The sequence below is a fragment of the Protomyctophum bolini genome (genome assembly GCF_963924005.1).
Source record: "Protomyctophum bolini genome assembly, chromosome: 20".
Classification (NCBI taxonomy): Eukaryota; Metazoa; Chordata; class Actinopteri; order Myctophiformes; family Myctophidae; genus Protomyctophum; species Protomyctophum bolini.
Genome location: NC_137881.1, coordinates 14,216,890 through 14,230,365, shown reverse-complemented (window position 1 = coordinate 14,230,365; position 13,476 = coordinate 14,216,890). Strand labels below are relative to the sequence as shown.

The following is a 13,476-nucleotide window of genomic DNA, read 5'->3' as shown; positions in this document are numbered from 1 at the left end:
GTCAAGTTGATCTTCAAGTTATTTGTGGGGATACAGTACATGAATTAAAAAACAATGACATAATCAAAGTGGATTCTGATACTGCACTTCATAAACCATTCACAAAAACATTGATTTGTATTTTGTACTTTGAGTGGATTTCTCTCCATTGTAATGCTAGGTTGAAGTTGATATTCAAAATAGAATTTCCCGCTCTGATGCCAAATGAGTCTGTGTTAACCCATTCAGGACAGGAACCCCTTTTGGGGTTCTGGTTACTACAGTATGTACAGTATATCAGCAGCATAATTGTTTTGTAATTTTCAAATTAATATTTGAACATTTTCAGAAAACTTAGTTCAGTATTTAGAAGGCGTTTTTCTAGAATCGGCATCAGTCCTAAATGGGTTCTACTTCAGAATTAGTACAACCTCTGATTAGAGTTTGGTCAAAAGATAGCAGAATGATGTTCAGGTCAACATTTTAGCCACTGCTAATCAGTAAATACAATGCAATCGGGTCAAATATACATTTGAGCTGAAATTGATTGAGCTTAATATAGCCATGGGCAAAATTCCATGTCAGTCCAGGCTGCTACAAAACCAATAATCCAGAGGTAAGACTTGAGCAGCTACAGTCAAAAGTCAACACAAGTCACGTACTGATGCATAATACGACATACCTTTGATTCTTTGGGTAAATCCCCATTCATATATTTCAGGTCATCTTCTTTTTTATGTTGTACAGGGGAAGCAATGGAAGCTCTCCGAAGCAGCTGATGCACTTTGTCCTTGAGGGGTTTCCTCTGGTAAACAGAAAAAAACATATTGTGACATAACTATAATTAGATATTTTGTATAGGTAAGGCACCATACAGTACATGGGGTCTGGGGACCATTGAGTGTTACACACTCAATGGTCCCCAGACCCCATGTACTGTAATCTTTTCAAATTAGTGTTTATTCTGAAAGAAATCATTACTATAGTGTTTGTTCAGTTACAGAGGTCTCCCGAGTCTATAGCTCTTCAGTAAAGAGAAAATAAATGTTCAGGTCTGGACGCCAATTTCATTCAAGAGACAGGATAGTGAGACAAAAGTGAGATTTCAAGTGATGAAACAAAAACAAAAGGGAGCAGACAAATTTGTAACTGGAACACTAGAATTTAAGTTGAGCTGGAGAGGAGATAGGTTGGATAAAGGTTTACATTTCATCACACTAACTTTAATGAGGCTTGGCAGTATTAGTTAATTTTACAATACAAAATGCAAAAGTGAACATCACTTGGCCTGAACTGGGTTACATTACAACATAATCTTGTCATTATTTATGAATAAAGATCGTACTGGTTTGAAGTCAGCAGCACCACTCTGCTCTTCATCTTCTCCAACATCGAGTAGATGTGTCCCTGGGAACCCTGCCTGAACCACACAACACACATGTGTCAACATCAAGAAAGCGGCACTTTTATTACAATAAGACATTTTCATGAATCCTGTATTGTTCTACCAGTAGTCTTTGTACAGTACATCAATTACAATTTAGGCTTTTTGCTTTAAAGATTATTTATAGGCATTTTTGTGTGTGTGTGTGTGTGTGTGTGTGTGTGTGTGTGTGTGTGTGTGTGTGTGTGGAAAGAATGAGTAGCAAGACAGGACACATGGTTTCCTCCGCTGTCATTGTAACAGAGAGGTCCTCCGTTTAATTAATTGCATAGCCAAAGAGAATGTATTCAGTTTTTCCACAGGTGTAAAGATAGTTCGTTATCAGTGAGCCTGTCTGAGACCGGTGTTCATGAATGTGTTCGTGAATGGATGAATTATAAAGCTCTTTGAATAAATGGAGCTATATGCTTCAAGTGTGTTGGCATACAGTAAACACCGGGTCTTTACCTTAGCCATTCTGGGTAGTGTCGCAGGGTTTCCATCGTTCAGGTCCTCACTAAATTTGTCCTAGGAAAAGTGACTAATCGTTAAGAAACGCATCAAACACACATTGACAATAACTGATAGGATGTCTTGTGTTATTTTGTCTGAGGACATCGTTTCAGTTACCTTGGACCCTCTTCTGGAAAGTAAGGACACTTTAAACTTCTTTCCCCTATTCTGTAATAGAAGTGTACTTGTTAACATACTGTTAAACAAATACTTCACAAGTTTCAGTCCAATGCAAATCATTGGACAGAAACTTGCGGATATGCAATTATTTCGTGATTAGTAATCGACGAATTGCTCATCTTTGACTGTACACCGTTAAATATGAAATGGAGTACCTTGTTATGTTTTCCGCTGCCATCCTGTTCTTCTCCACCACTCCCTCCATCAGAATCCACTTTTATCTTTAGGGAAAAGGAAAAAATAGGGAGTTTAGAAATCAGATAAAAAAATATATCATACAAATGATGCATACGCAACAATGATATTACTATATTAAACAAGCAATAGATTAATTTAATTTAAGCTTGCACCTTCAAAGACTCCCGTCGTAGTCTCAGCCTACCAGACTGGAAAAAAGGGTGGTGGAAATATACATTAATCATTACATAATGAATAAAGCCAGAACATACTTAAATAGGTATAATGCTGAATTATGCAAGTACCGTGTGTGTGTGTGTGTGTGTGTGTGTGTGTGTGTGTGTGTGTGTGTGTGTGTAAAATAGTAATAACATGGAATGTCAACATGGTGATCATCACCATTACAAAGCAAAACAACACTTTGGTAGAGATTTTGGTTGTGTAGTGGTTTACCTTGCAACGATGCAACTCCAAATACTGGCAAGATATCATTATGCCCATTTAATGTTCCAAAACTATCTCCTCGTTGACTTACATAGCACAGTGAAACAGTTTGTTTGTATCCTAAAAGCACACCTTTAGGATATAAAACATAATGAGGGTTTTATAAAATATATAATTTTTTTTAAATAAAAAAAGGTAACTTACTGTTGATTTTACTATAGTAATTAGGAAGAAGGAATATTCAAATACCGGTAGTAAAATCAACAGGAAGTTGGCTTTAAAGCTTATATTTGTTATGCAACAAAAGAAAAGCTGTGGTGTTACACAATCTGCTTTGTTTGCGTTCATTTATGTGTGACTTTGAGACCCGTTTCACTGTGCAATGTAAGCAAATGACTGAGGAGATTAATATCTGGAGTTACATCATGATCATCACAAGGCAACTACACAACCCAAACCTCTCCCAAAGAGTCATTACAACAAACACATGAGGGATGGGATGTTTACACAGTTAACTGTGTAACTTATATACCGTACTGTAAGTATATAATTGTAACTCATACAATACTCTGCAGTGTTTCACACGTTTTTGTGACACAGTTCTCAGCCTGGATTTTAAACATTATACAAGCGTTTCATTCCAATGTGGGACGTGCACTACTTTGACGTGCCGACATAATGTGTGCTGCCAGTAGTCACAGCTAAACTGCCCCAGGCCAGAAAGTTAAAACCCTGTACACTCAAGACACTGCCCCCGCTGCCACCCTTAGATATCCATACATGGAGCTGACCTGTTCCGACATTCCATATGTTGATCTGACCTCATCACACCCTGTACACTCAAGACACGCTCAATATATGGCTAGTACACGTGACCTCGGCGTCCTCAGACGTCTTACTGGTCATATGTGCAGCAATGTTAATTTGTATACATTCTGTATGACGTCATTCTTCGTTTAAACGTGTATGTGTTAACAAAACCCCATCCCTAAAACACATGGCACTGGAGCTAAAGAACCAAAGAATACCTGATGAATTGCCACTACATTAAAAGAAAAAGTGTAGATTCTAAATTTAATTGAAAGACTGAAAAGGTTTCATACTGGTCTGAACTCGGGTTGGAGCTGAGGACTGTTCTCAGGCCAGTCCTCCACACATCTTTCCTGTTTGGGGAGAAAAGTGACATTAACAATGATAGACAGTTTTCCTTTAACACAGCATTCTGCCACCCAGTCGATCTTTATTATCCGATTTCAGTAGACATATTTTGACATACGCACGCACGCGCAGTAATTCTCTTAAGCAGCATGCATGCTATTGATGTTATAAGAAAAAGGGTGTGGCATTAAATGTAAACTCATTATCACTGCATGTTGTCATACCTCTCCAATGAGCAGAATGTCTTCAAAGACCACAAAGCTTTCAGGTTTGACTGGTTGGCCTTCCTGTAAAATGAGAATCCAAATTTCATCAGTGGGATGAATGTACCGTACACTTTACATTTGGTATCTTTGTCCACATATTCTCTTATCTTCACTGATCATGCATGACCATATTCATCGAAAGTTCTTCATTGTTAACCATAGTAACCCTAGTGCTCTTAGTGTTGTATTTTGGACATAGTTGTAAACAATTGCCTTGGTCTATATGTTTAATTCATAAATACACATGGTACAGGGAACATACCATATTAAAAATTATCCAGGTGATTCAAGCAACTCTCTATTTCACTATGATAATGAACTACTTTAGTATTACTACTACTATTGGTTTAATCCTCGTTTGGCCACGTAATTAAGTTTAAAGAGTTGCATAGTTAGTACATAGTACTCACCAAAGGTGATTGTGGTATTGTTGTGGCTTGAGGAAGTGGCCTAGGGGGCAGTTTGGGGGCGACTTTGACAGCTGGTTTCGGGGGAGGTTTAGGAGGAGTTTTGGTAGATGCTACGGGAGATGTTAGGGGAGATACTTCGGGCTCACTCTGAAAAAGGAAGGGAAAAAAAGACACATTCGTTCAAAGAAAACAGCAAGTAATAACTAGAATGTTACAATAGATATTAGATGATAAGGCCTTATGCTATCTTTCTTAAGGACGGGTGCCGTACATTTCAACATAATTCTTTTGTAATTTTTGAATAAATAGGATTTAGAAAGTGTTTTTAGAATCTGCCTCAGGTCTAAATGGGTTAAAAATAAGGCCATGTGTTGCGTTAGTCTTAGTATAACTGTAGAGGCAATAGTCAAACAGGTGATTGTAATCAAGATATAATCTCACCTAGATCCTTACATGACTCTTGACTTACTTTTCCTTCATTGTTGACGAATAAGAACATGTACCGCTTAATTTAATTAAACAAGCATTTCAATCCCTTTGTGTCATTTACATGGTTGCAAACAACAGGTGATTGTAATCATGATACCTCACCTAGATCCTGACATGACTCTTGACTTACTTTTTCTTCATTGTTGACGAATAAGACTAGACTGGCGGCCCAGGAAGTCCAGGAAGCACTCTATAGTGTTTGGGGACATTTCTAACACCTCATCTACGCAGGCAAGGAGTGAGCCATCCGACGGCGATATTGCGCGAAAAATACAAAATAAATAGTAGCTGTGTGTAACTCTCAACCAATATAAGTGTTTGGGGCCACGAAATCTTGCTCAAATAGACTCTGCGAGCGAATATAGGAGGGGTGGATGACATCGCTCGCGGTACGTCAGGACAGTGTCATTGAAAAACCATGTATTCTAATGAGACGTCCTCGTTCGCGTCGCTGGCAGCGTGGATGAGGTGAGAACACTCATTACAAATTAATACTAGCTATATTGGGATGCAACCTTAGTATAATCATCAGCATAACTCTTACAGGTTTCTTTGGTTTGGGTGGTCTGGTCCGAGGTAGTGGCTTCGGGGGGCGGGTGAAGGTCTGCACCTGGAAGGTTGGTTAGAGCAGTTATGATCTCAGTCGTGTTTATAACAATTATCTGATCAAGTATGAGATTCAACAGCACACGCAGGCCTTGTAAAAGGAATGGCACACTTGAGAGCACGATGCAGTGATTCAAATACCAGATATCACACTGTACACACACACACAAGAGTATATACACAAATAATATACTTGTGTATATAATAAAGGGTTTAGAGTGCTGCCATTGCAATACAGGCATATACCGTATTGTGAAAAGATACAAATTAAAATATAATGGGTATGGGTATATATATTTTTTGGTATTCAGACAGCCAGCAATGGGTAAAACGCTCCCCCAAAAGATTTACTCTCTGTGACACATCTAGCGGCCGCAATCTGCATTCAAAGATTTTCCTAGAAGCTTTGTCATTGGTCAATTTGAGGGACAGGCCTGTCTACTTCCTGATTGGTTAGTAATTTCGACCGTTTTTTTCTCTCGACCAATGACAAAGCTTCTAGGAACATCTTTGAATGCAGATTGTGGCCCCTAGATGTGTCACAGAGACATAAAAGATTTGGGGAGCGTTTTACTCATTGCGGGCTGTCTGAATACCAAAAACTTTAAAGTCATTCAAATTTTGACATATTATTGCTTATAGCAGCTTTAAGCTGGGTTGGGTTTTCCACAGTAGCACAACAACAAGCATTAAGTGCAATCAAAGGATTACAATGAGCTTACATAACACTCACTGACAGGTCTAGAAGTGGTGTGCCTCACCCGCCTGCTCAGTCAAATAGATCAGAACAAGCTTAATCCCTTCAAGATGTTATTTATTTGACCAAAATCTGGTTCGACAGACACTTACATGCGTCATTCCTGGGGTCGAATCGCTAGGTGACATCGACAAATTCCTGGCTTGGATGAAAGGCGTTGGCAGAAGAAGATCGTGCTTGGTTCCTTGCGGAGTGGTCAACACAACATCAACATCACGTGGTCCATCAGAAGAGCTTGCGTGAACATCGAAATGGGAACTTGAAGGCGTTTGTGGTGTTGGCATATCAGCCAAAGTGGGTGTGAAAACATTGCTAGTTTCTGGCGAGTTGTGAAGTGGCATTGGGGAGAATGTGAACTTAGAGGCTTTAGGTTTCGGTCTCAAAATGTCTCGGCTGTTTGTTGTGAGCAAGGGCTGGGAACTGCCAGGGGTCTGGGGCTGGAAGATGTCTGGAGTCCCATTTGAAAGATCTGGCAAATAGTTGTGTGATGGAAAGGCGTCTGACGGGAGTGGATTATATGGTTTGGGACTTGGGAATGGGTCTGTAGTGAACGGCGATGAAAATATATCCCCCAAGGCCTTAGAATTAGTAGAAGAGTCGAACGAGGATTTTCCCTCAGTGAGTGAAGGTGCTTGGAACAATTCAAATTCTTTAGAAGGCGTAGGGTGACATACATCCTCAACCTTGTTTGAAGGTGACTGGAAGGGGTCCAGAAAATTATCGAGGTAAGTATTGAAAATTCCGGGCTCCTTGGTGGTCATGGCTTGGAATAAATCCTCCTTCTGGCATTCCTGAACAAGGTCACCTCTTTCAGTGGCTCTTCCATTTGAACACAGGGTTTGGGAGACATCCTGTTTTTGCAGGAGAGTTGACCCAAGAATATCCAGTGACCTCAGGGGGGATTTGTGAAAACCCTTCTCATTTCCAGCCTTTCCAGGTGTTTTCTCGGGCGAGGCTGAGGTTCGGAGGAGGTCTGGGGTATGGCTTGACCGGTCTGTTTGGGGATCTGGTGACTTAGTCTGAATGCCAGACATCAGGTCCAGAGTCGAACTCTCAAACTCCGGTGGAGGAGCAAAGATGGTAGTGAAGCTTGTATCTTCTGGTGCATCTCCCTTTATGTTCACCACGTTGATCGTTTTACTGCTGGACTCCTAGGGGCAAAGTACAAAGTTCAGAAGAATTAAAGACACCAGATTTTAAGAATTAATTTCCAAGTAATATATATCCTTTCAATAAAAACACTACCTTCCATTACTCAATATTTCAAAAATATAAAGGAATCATTGAGGACCCCCCCCCCCCCCCGTCATTGCAGACACACTGGATGCAGCACCCTAACTGAAAGTGACTGCATGGAGTCGGTTTCATTGCCCTTGAATGATGGAATATGATTAAGGATTACTGTGATTATGGTAAACTCACATAAAATAATTCACTGGCTAAAATAAAATAATAATAATCTAGCCACTAGGCTGTGCGTGATGGATGCAACACAGCAACAACTGCCATATCTCAACTTGCATAATCATGACTCTACCTCAACGTTATGACTGTACAACAGCTGGCGAAAGCCAGATCAATGAATCTATCAAACTGGGCAGGGCCGATATATACAAATCAAGATTCTGTTAGTGAATTGCCTTTTTTTACACCTCCAAACGTTTTCAGAAAAAATACGTTAGTGCAGTGTTTAGCTGTATAAGATAAGATTATGTGGAATGTGGAAACAACAGAGCAAAAGCCAATGGCCTCAGGCTCAGACGGCACCACCCACCACTGGCCAGAACCCAGAAGTATTTGAAACCTTATGCACAGGTTACTTTAGCTAGTACACCTTTAGTACCTTTATACTTTCTTTGTGTATGTATACGTTTTTAATGCTTTGATTCCTAATATAAGGTATCGTTTATGTTTTTATGTGGGGACTGCGGATGATCTTTGTTAAATCCGGTGTATTTACATTGAATTTATGTAATGTCCATTAATATGCATCGTCCCATCTAAATAAACAAATAAAATAGAGTAAAGTAAATAATGTTTAGTGGACCAGTGTATCAAGATTAATGGATCCAGTTTGTCTGCATGGTTCTTATATGGTGTATGTACAGTACGTGTCATTTTCCAATAGTCTAACAAGGGAAAACAAAAAAGAAACAAAAGAAATACATACAATATAATGTTGATAGAATGGATTGACTCTGGACAAACCCGCACCGACTCCATTCTAATAAACAGAAGAGGAAAAAAAAGGAAAAGGGTGGGTGGGGGGAGGAGGGGGCAGAAGTCAGACATAAGGAAGAAGTGTAATATTTCACTTGGTTGGTCTGTTGCCAAATGACTTCACTCCATACCTGAGGGCTGTAGTGGAATGGATTCCATGCTCCACGATCTGACACTCCATTCTGAAAGAATGACAGCATTACAGAGGGAGGACAGATTGAGGATGCATTGTGTACAAAGTGCACCAAAAATGAAAACAAACACATCCACACATGTAGAGCAGGAAAATGTCAAAGTGGTTCTTCAGTGGTGGCCAAATCTTCCATCTCAAAGCAGGTGTGCGCACGTGCATACAGTCAGGCTGACATCATGGAGTTAGCTGCAACACAACCTTTTCCTACAGCAGGCCTATAAATAGCCTATAAATGCATTAAACAGCACCACAACAATGGCTGGAATCTGTACCTGTGCACCAGCAGGGAGGACTGGGGAATCTTCCGTTTTGACGCCATCCTGAACAAATAAAACAATAAATCAAGTGGAAAAATTAGTGACTATATTCTAAACATAGTAGAGCAGACAATCCAGATTTTGGTATGACCCAAGGTGATCGTCTTCCTACATGGCATGCCTCTAGTTTATATTTTGGTATGATAATCCTGTTTATATATGACCCAGCCCTCTTGTAATCAAACTTACCCGACATCCAAAACTCTCATTTCTAGACATTATGTTTCACTTTATGCACAATTAATCTAGAATATGCTGTAGGGAAGTTTCACTTTTTGACTGAAGAAATTTTACTTTTCCACAATATTTACATTAAAAATATTTTATAAAAATGTTCAATGGCAGCAATGTCTCCCCTTCATATCCCAATTTGATAATTAGGCGAATAACCAGTTCCTACGGGTGATCCATCTCTGCTAACCCCCAGTGATATGGAGAGTCGGCCATTGGAGTGTCATGTCGCTGGCTTGGCTTCCACTGAAAACAACATGTACACTGTAGCAGTTTTCCCATAGTTTGACTATTGCTTTCGTTAGTGTGCAGCAGATGAGTTTAGAGACCAATGAAAGATTGATTCAGGCACTGTGTTGACCATATTTCACATGCCAAATGTACAAAGATGCATGCATCGTAACACATCGTTACACACAGTGTAGACAACTATTTGAAACATCCCTCACTGCTGGAGGGACATTATCAACGTGCTAATAAAAACTAATTCACTGTCACTTCATAAAGAGAACTGCTGATTCATGCCGAGTCATTCTCCAAGGCGATAACAACCTCACTAGAAATCAGTCCCTGGTTGTAACGAACAAGCAAATCAAGAACTAACACGAGCAGTAGCACAGCAAAAGCGAGGCACAGGACAACAGCAATGCTAGGTTTAAACACATTAACCCTGCATGCCATGGCAACACTATGTTGGCCAAAAAACACTATATAGGGCTTAAGTGGTTAAAGCATGAAGCATCTGGGAAGTTAACAACGTCAACAACACTGGGCACAAAATAATATTGTATAGAGTTCAGAGTTGTATCGGAAAAGCTACGGTATCGGCAAGTATGTCAGTCAATGCCATTCCGATACCATGTAATTTATTGCATGATGATATGTCATTTACAGTCAAATATTTTCTATTTTGAATGCTTCAGTTCAATGATGATGCACTACCACTTTATACTCTCTGTACCATTTGCATTATTATTTTACTAACTTGTAGCTGATGATGTCCCTACAATATAAGTTAGTAAGCCAAAGGCATTGCACTCGGTTGGCACAGTGGCAAAGTAGCTGCCCAGTGCCCACCACCAGTCTGTCGAGTGTCTATACAAACACAATTGGCCTGTGTTTGGGAAGGGAAGGGTTACTTTATGTACTGTACTCCTACGGGCTGAGTCAGCACCTCTCAGCAGGGAGTGTTTGGCGGGGAGGAGTGGGACGGAGTCTCACTGGCAGATGAGTCAGTAGGATAAAACAGCAGTGACAACTGACAACAGTCACAACACACACAAAAAATGTGCGTCAGGAGGAATTCAATGAATACATTGGCAGGAACATGTCCCTCCCCAATACATTACACTCTAGGGTTGCCAGTGCCACTTCACTGGAATAATTAGAGTGGGCGTAGCTCTCTGTGTGTGTGTGTGTGTGTGTGTGTGTGTGTGTGTGTGTGTGTGGTGTCACCTTGGATTGGTTCTGGAATGAACTTTGAGAGACTCTTCTCAGCATCCCTTGTATTTTCATCATGCTCTGCAAAACATTATCACAGCATGCCAAACAGTAAGTTTTAATTAAATGGCTGGACACCAATTGCACTGAAGAAAGAAAAAATAAATGTATGTCTCAAGGCATGGGTAATGGATATACGATGCAAGGATCAAAAATGGACAACTCCTGTGCAACTCAAATAAAAAGGGACAGTTGAATTTCTATTAGCCTAAAATTTGATAGGTTTAGGGCCTAAACTTAATAACCTATCAAATATTTGACTAATATCCATGTTTGTGAGTCCCACTGTGTTTAATTGTTCGAAACAGAGCAGTGAACATGCTGTAGAAGGGGAATCACAAGATGTCAATGGAATGAATCCTATGTGGGCATTGTTGTCACCGTAACGGTTACTGAAGACCTTATGTAGGTCTAAATGTTATTGTCCGTCTCTAATAAAGGTTTGGGTGCTTAACAACAATGGTGTCTGTGGATATTTTCCCCTCTTTCTAGCCGTGTGAAAAAGATGGGTTGTTCAGTTCTGAATCCTGTTTAAAGGTTTATTAGGAGAGCAGCAATTAAGGTGCAACTGAGCTAGAGAGAGATAAATACACGTTAAACATGTCTTTTTAAGTTTGCCTACCTAGCTGTATGTGTGTGTGTGTGTGTGTGTGTGTGTGTGTGTGTGTGTGTGTGTGTGTGTGTATTTTTGTTCTCCTGACATTTAGAAGTAGCTACATTAAATAAATGTGAAGAATGGTAGGCTACAGGATGAAATGTATTTACAATATAGGCTAGCACTTTGCGAAGCAGCTAGGTAGGCCTATTCTAAAGTTATAGAAGTTTTACAAGTCTACAACAATAGAAATAATATTATGAAAGATGAAAGGGACTTTTTTTAAACCACAGCCAAAAAAACGACATCATGTCCATCTAATTTGATTATTAATATACTCACTGGACGCCTTTCTCTGAAGTATTGAGGTCCATTCTCCATCTCTCCATTCTCCTGGCATTCACAGCACACGATCAACAACAACAAAAATCCAGCTTTTTAAGTTTTAATCAAAACTTCTCACATGTGCTCACCAGAATCAAATTATTTACCAAACTTTCAACTTACCACCACAGCTGCATCTCCGTTCATGACCAAAGCAAAAAAACAAGCGTGCTTTTTGTGATTATTATCCGGCTTACACTACACGGGGCATTACACAAATACACAACACAACGCACGCCAATAATAGAGTTTATGTAAAGTTTAATGAGCGTGTGTTTGTCACTTGTTTTCCTGTGTGGGCGCGTCGTCGAGATGCTCAAAGTGATTGAAGAATGACAGGAGGACTACATGATTGGCGGTGACGTCGTCGGGTCCCTCCCGAAAAATCTAAGACGGTAAGAATATCAGACCTGCAAGCTCACAACTCATGTCGGATGCGACGCGGTGTAAGCTTGTAGCTTTGCTTTCACCCCTCGGTTAAGACTTTTAACCTCATCTAACCGGTTGTGCGCTGCTACACATTCTGCAGGGCACGGTCCTGCTGAACGGGTCCGGGTGGTGCGGTGCGGTCTTCAGGTGTGCAGCTGGCCTGGTTGCACTCTCGGGGAACAAAATTACAATGCATATTTCACACTATAGCGTCATCATTCATTCATCACTGATTGTCATTCAAATGAATCAGTGTGATCCGGTCTGCATCCTATAGATCCCGCCTGTGCTGTTTCCGTATCCGCTCGAGGCTTCACAAAATGTGAAGATTATCACAGGTGAATACATAAGTAAGTGGTCTCAGCTGACATCAGGCCATATATCACTTCCTCTTGGAACAAACAATACTTACAATCTTGTTCAAAATAATGAAAATAACTACTTTTTGGTATTGTTATGATGACCATGATGGGCCGCAGATCATACATTACAGGGGCGGGTTGAGTAGCACTGGCCTATATGATCAATTCAACTTTATTTCCATGTTGTCTGTCTGGCAAATTGTGCAATTAAAGTGCTGCAAGCACTGAGCAGAAAAGGAATTGGGATGGAACCATTGGTCATGCAGGCCAAATTAGCCATTGGGCCGGTGGGGCCGAGGCCCAGGGGCCCTTATTGGCTCTCAGGGACCCTTCAGAAAACTAGGCCGCACGCCCGCACGGTAGGGTTTGAGGCCCTGACAAGGGCTCCTGGGGCCTGATTGTGCATGTTAAGGCGAGACATGGCAGGTGAAATCAAACTAAAGCAAAATAAACATTAAAAATACAGATTTAGATGTTTATTAATCCACCATCTCTATTTTCATGATTGGTTGTTGGTACAAAGGAAGTGACCATATTTGGATCAGACCACCACAGTCAGCTCAAGGTCCAGACCTTAGAGTGTATAATAACTCTATGGTCCAGACCTTTCCAATGATATATGCCATTATATTTTGTTGCCAAGGTTTGGATGAGATATTTTGTCTCAAAAAAGTGGCTTCAAATAAAACGTTTTGGAATTTTACAATACAAATCTTTAAAGGCCGTTTTCTCAAAATGAGTTTTCCCTCATATACCTGGGACAAAGAATCTTTGTTTTGTTGATATATCATTCACAGCCTGATTTACATCACATTTTATACCTAAAAACATGCCGAAAATTGG

The 13,476-nt window shown here is 40.2% G+C and overlaps 1 protein-coding gene across 7 annotated transcripts in view; it reads right to left on the bottom strand.

The window, feature by feature from the left end:
• LOC308335560 (uncharacterized protein) overlaps window positions 1-12,138 on the bottom strand; it is a 31,294-nt gene extending 19,156 nt beyond the window's left edge. For all 7 annotated transcript variants that reach the window (XM_080792617.1, XM_080792620.1, XM_080792621.1 and 4 more), the window contains exons 1-17: window positions 11,966-12,138; window positions 11,801-11,851; window positions 10,819-10,884; window positions 9,088-9,135; window positions 8,754-8,804; window positions 8,573-8,626; window positions 6,495-7,553; window positions 5,584-5,649; window positions 4,551-4,697; window positions 4,099-4,161; window positions 3,820-3,879; window positions 2,446-2,481; window positions 2,251-2,316; window positions 2,033-2,083; window positions 1,871-1,930; window positions 1,325-1,399; window positions 662-784 (exon numbers count right to left, since the gene is read on the bottom strand). In XM_080792617.1, coding sequence (XP_080648743.1) covers window positions 662-784; window positions 1,325-1,399; window positions 1,871-1,930; window positions 2,033-2,083; window positions 2,251-2,316; window positions 2,446-2,481; window positions 3,820-3,879; window positions 4,099-4,161; window positions 4,551-4,697; window positions 5,584-5,649; window positions 6,495-7,553; window positions 8,573-8,626; window positions 8,754-8,804; window positions 9,088-9,135; window positions 10,819-10,884; window positions 11,801-11,851; window positions 11,966-11,989 — 2,100 coding nt within the window. In that variant the 5' untranslated portion in view covers window positions 11,990-12,138. The remainder of the gene's footprint in view (window positions 1-661; window positions 785-1,324; window positions 1,400-1,870; window positions 1,931-2,032; window positions 2,084-2,250; window positions 2,317-2,445; window positions 2,482-3,819; window positions 3,880-4,098; window positions 4,162-4,550; window positions 4,698-5,583; window positions 5,650-6,494; window positions 7,554-8,572; window positions 8,627-8,753; window positions 8,805-9,087; window positions 9,136-10,818; window positions 10,885-11,800; window positions 11,852-11,965) is intronic.
• Window positions 12,139-13,476: the final 1,338 nt, after the last annotated feature.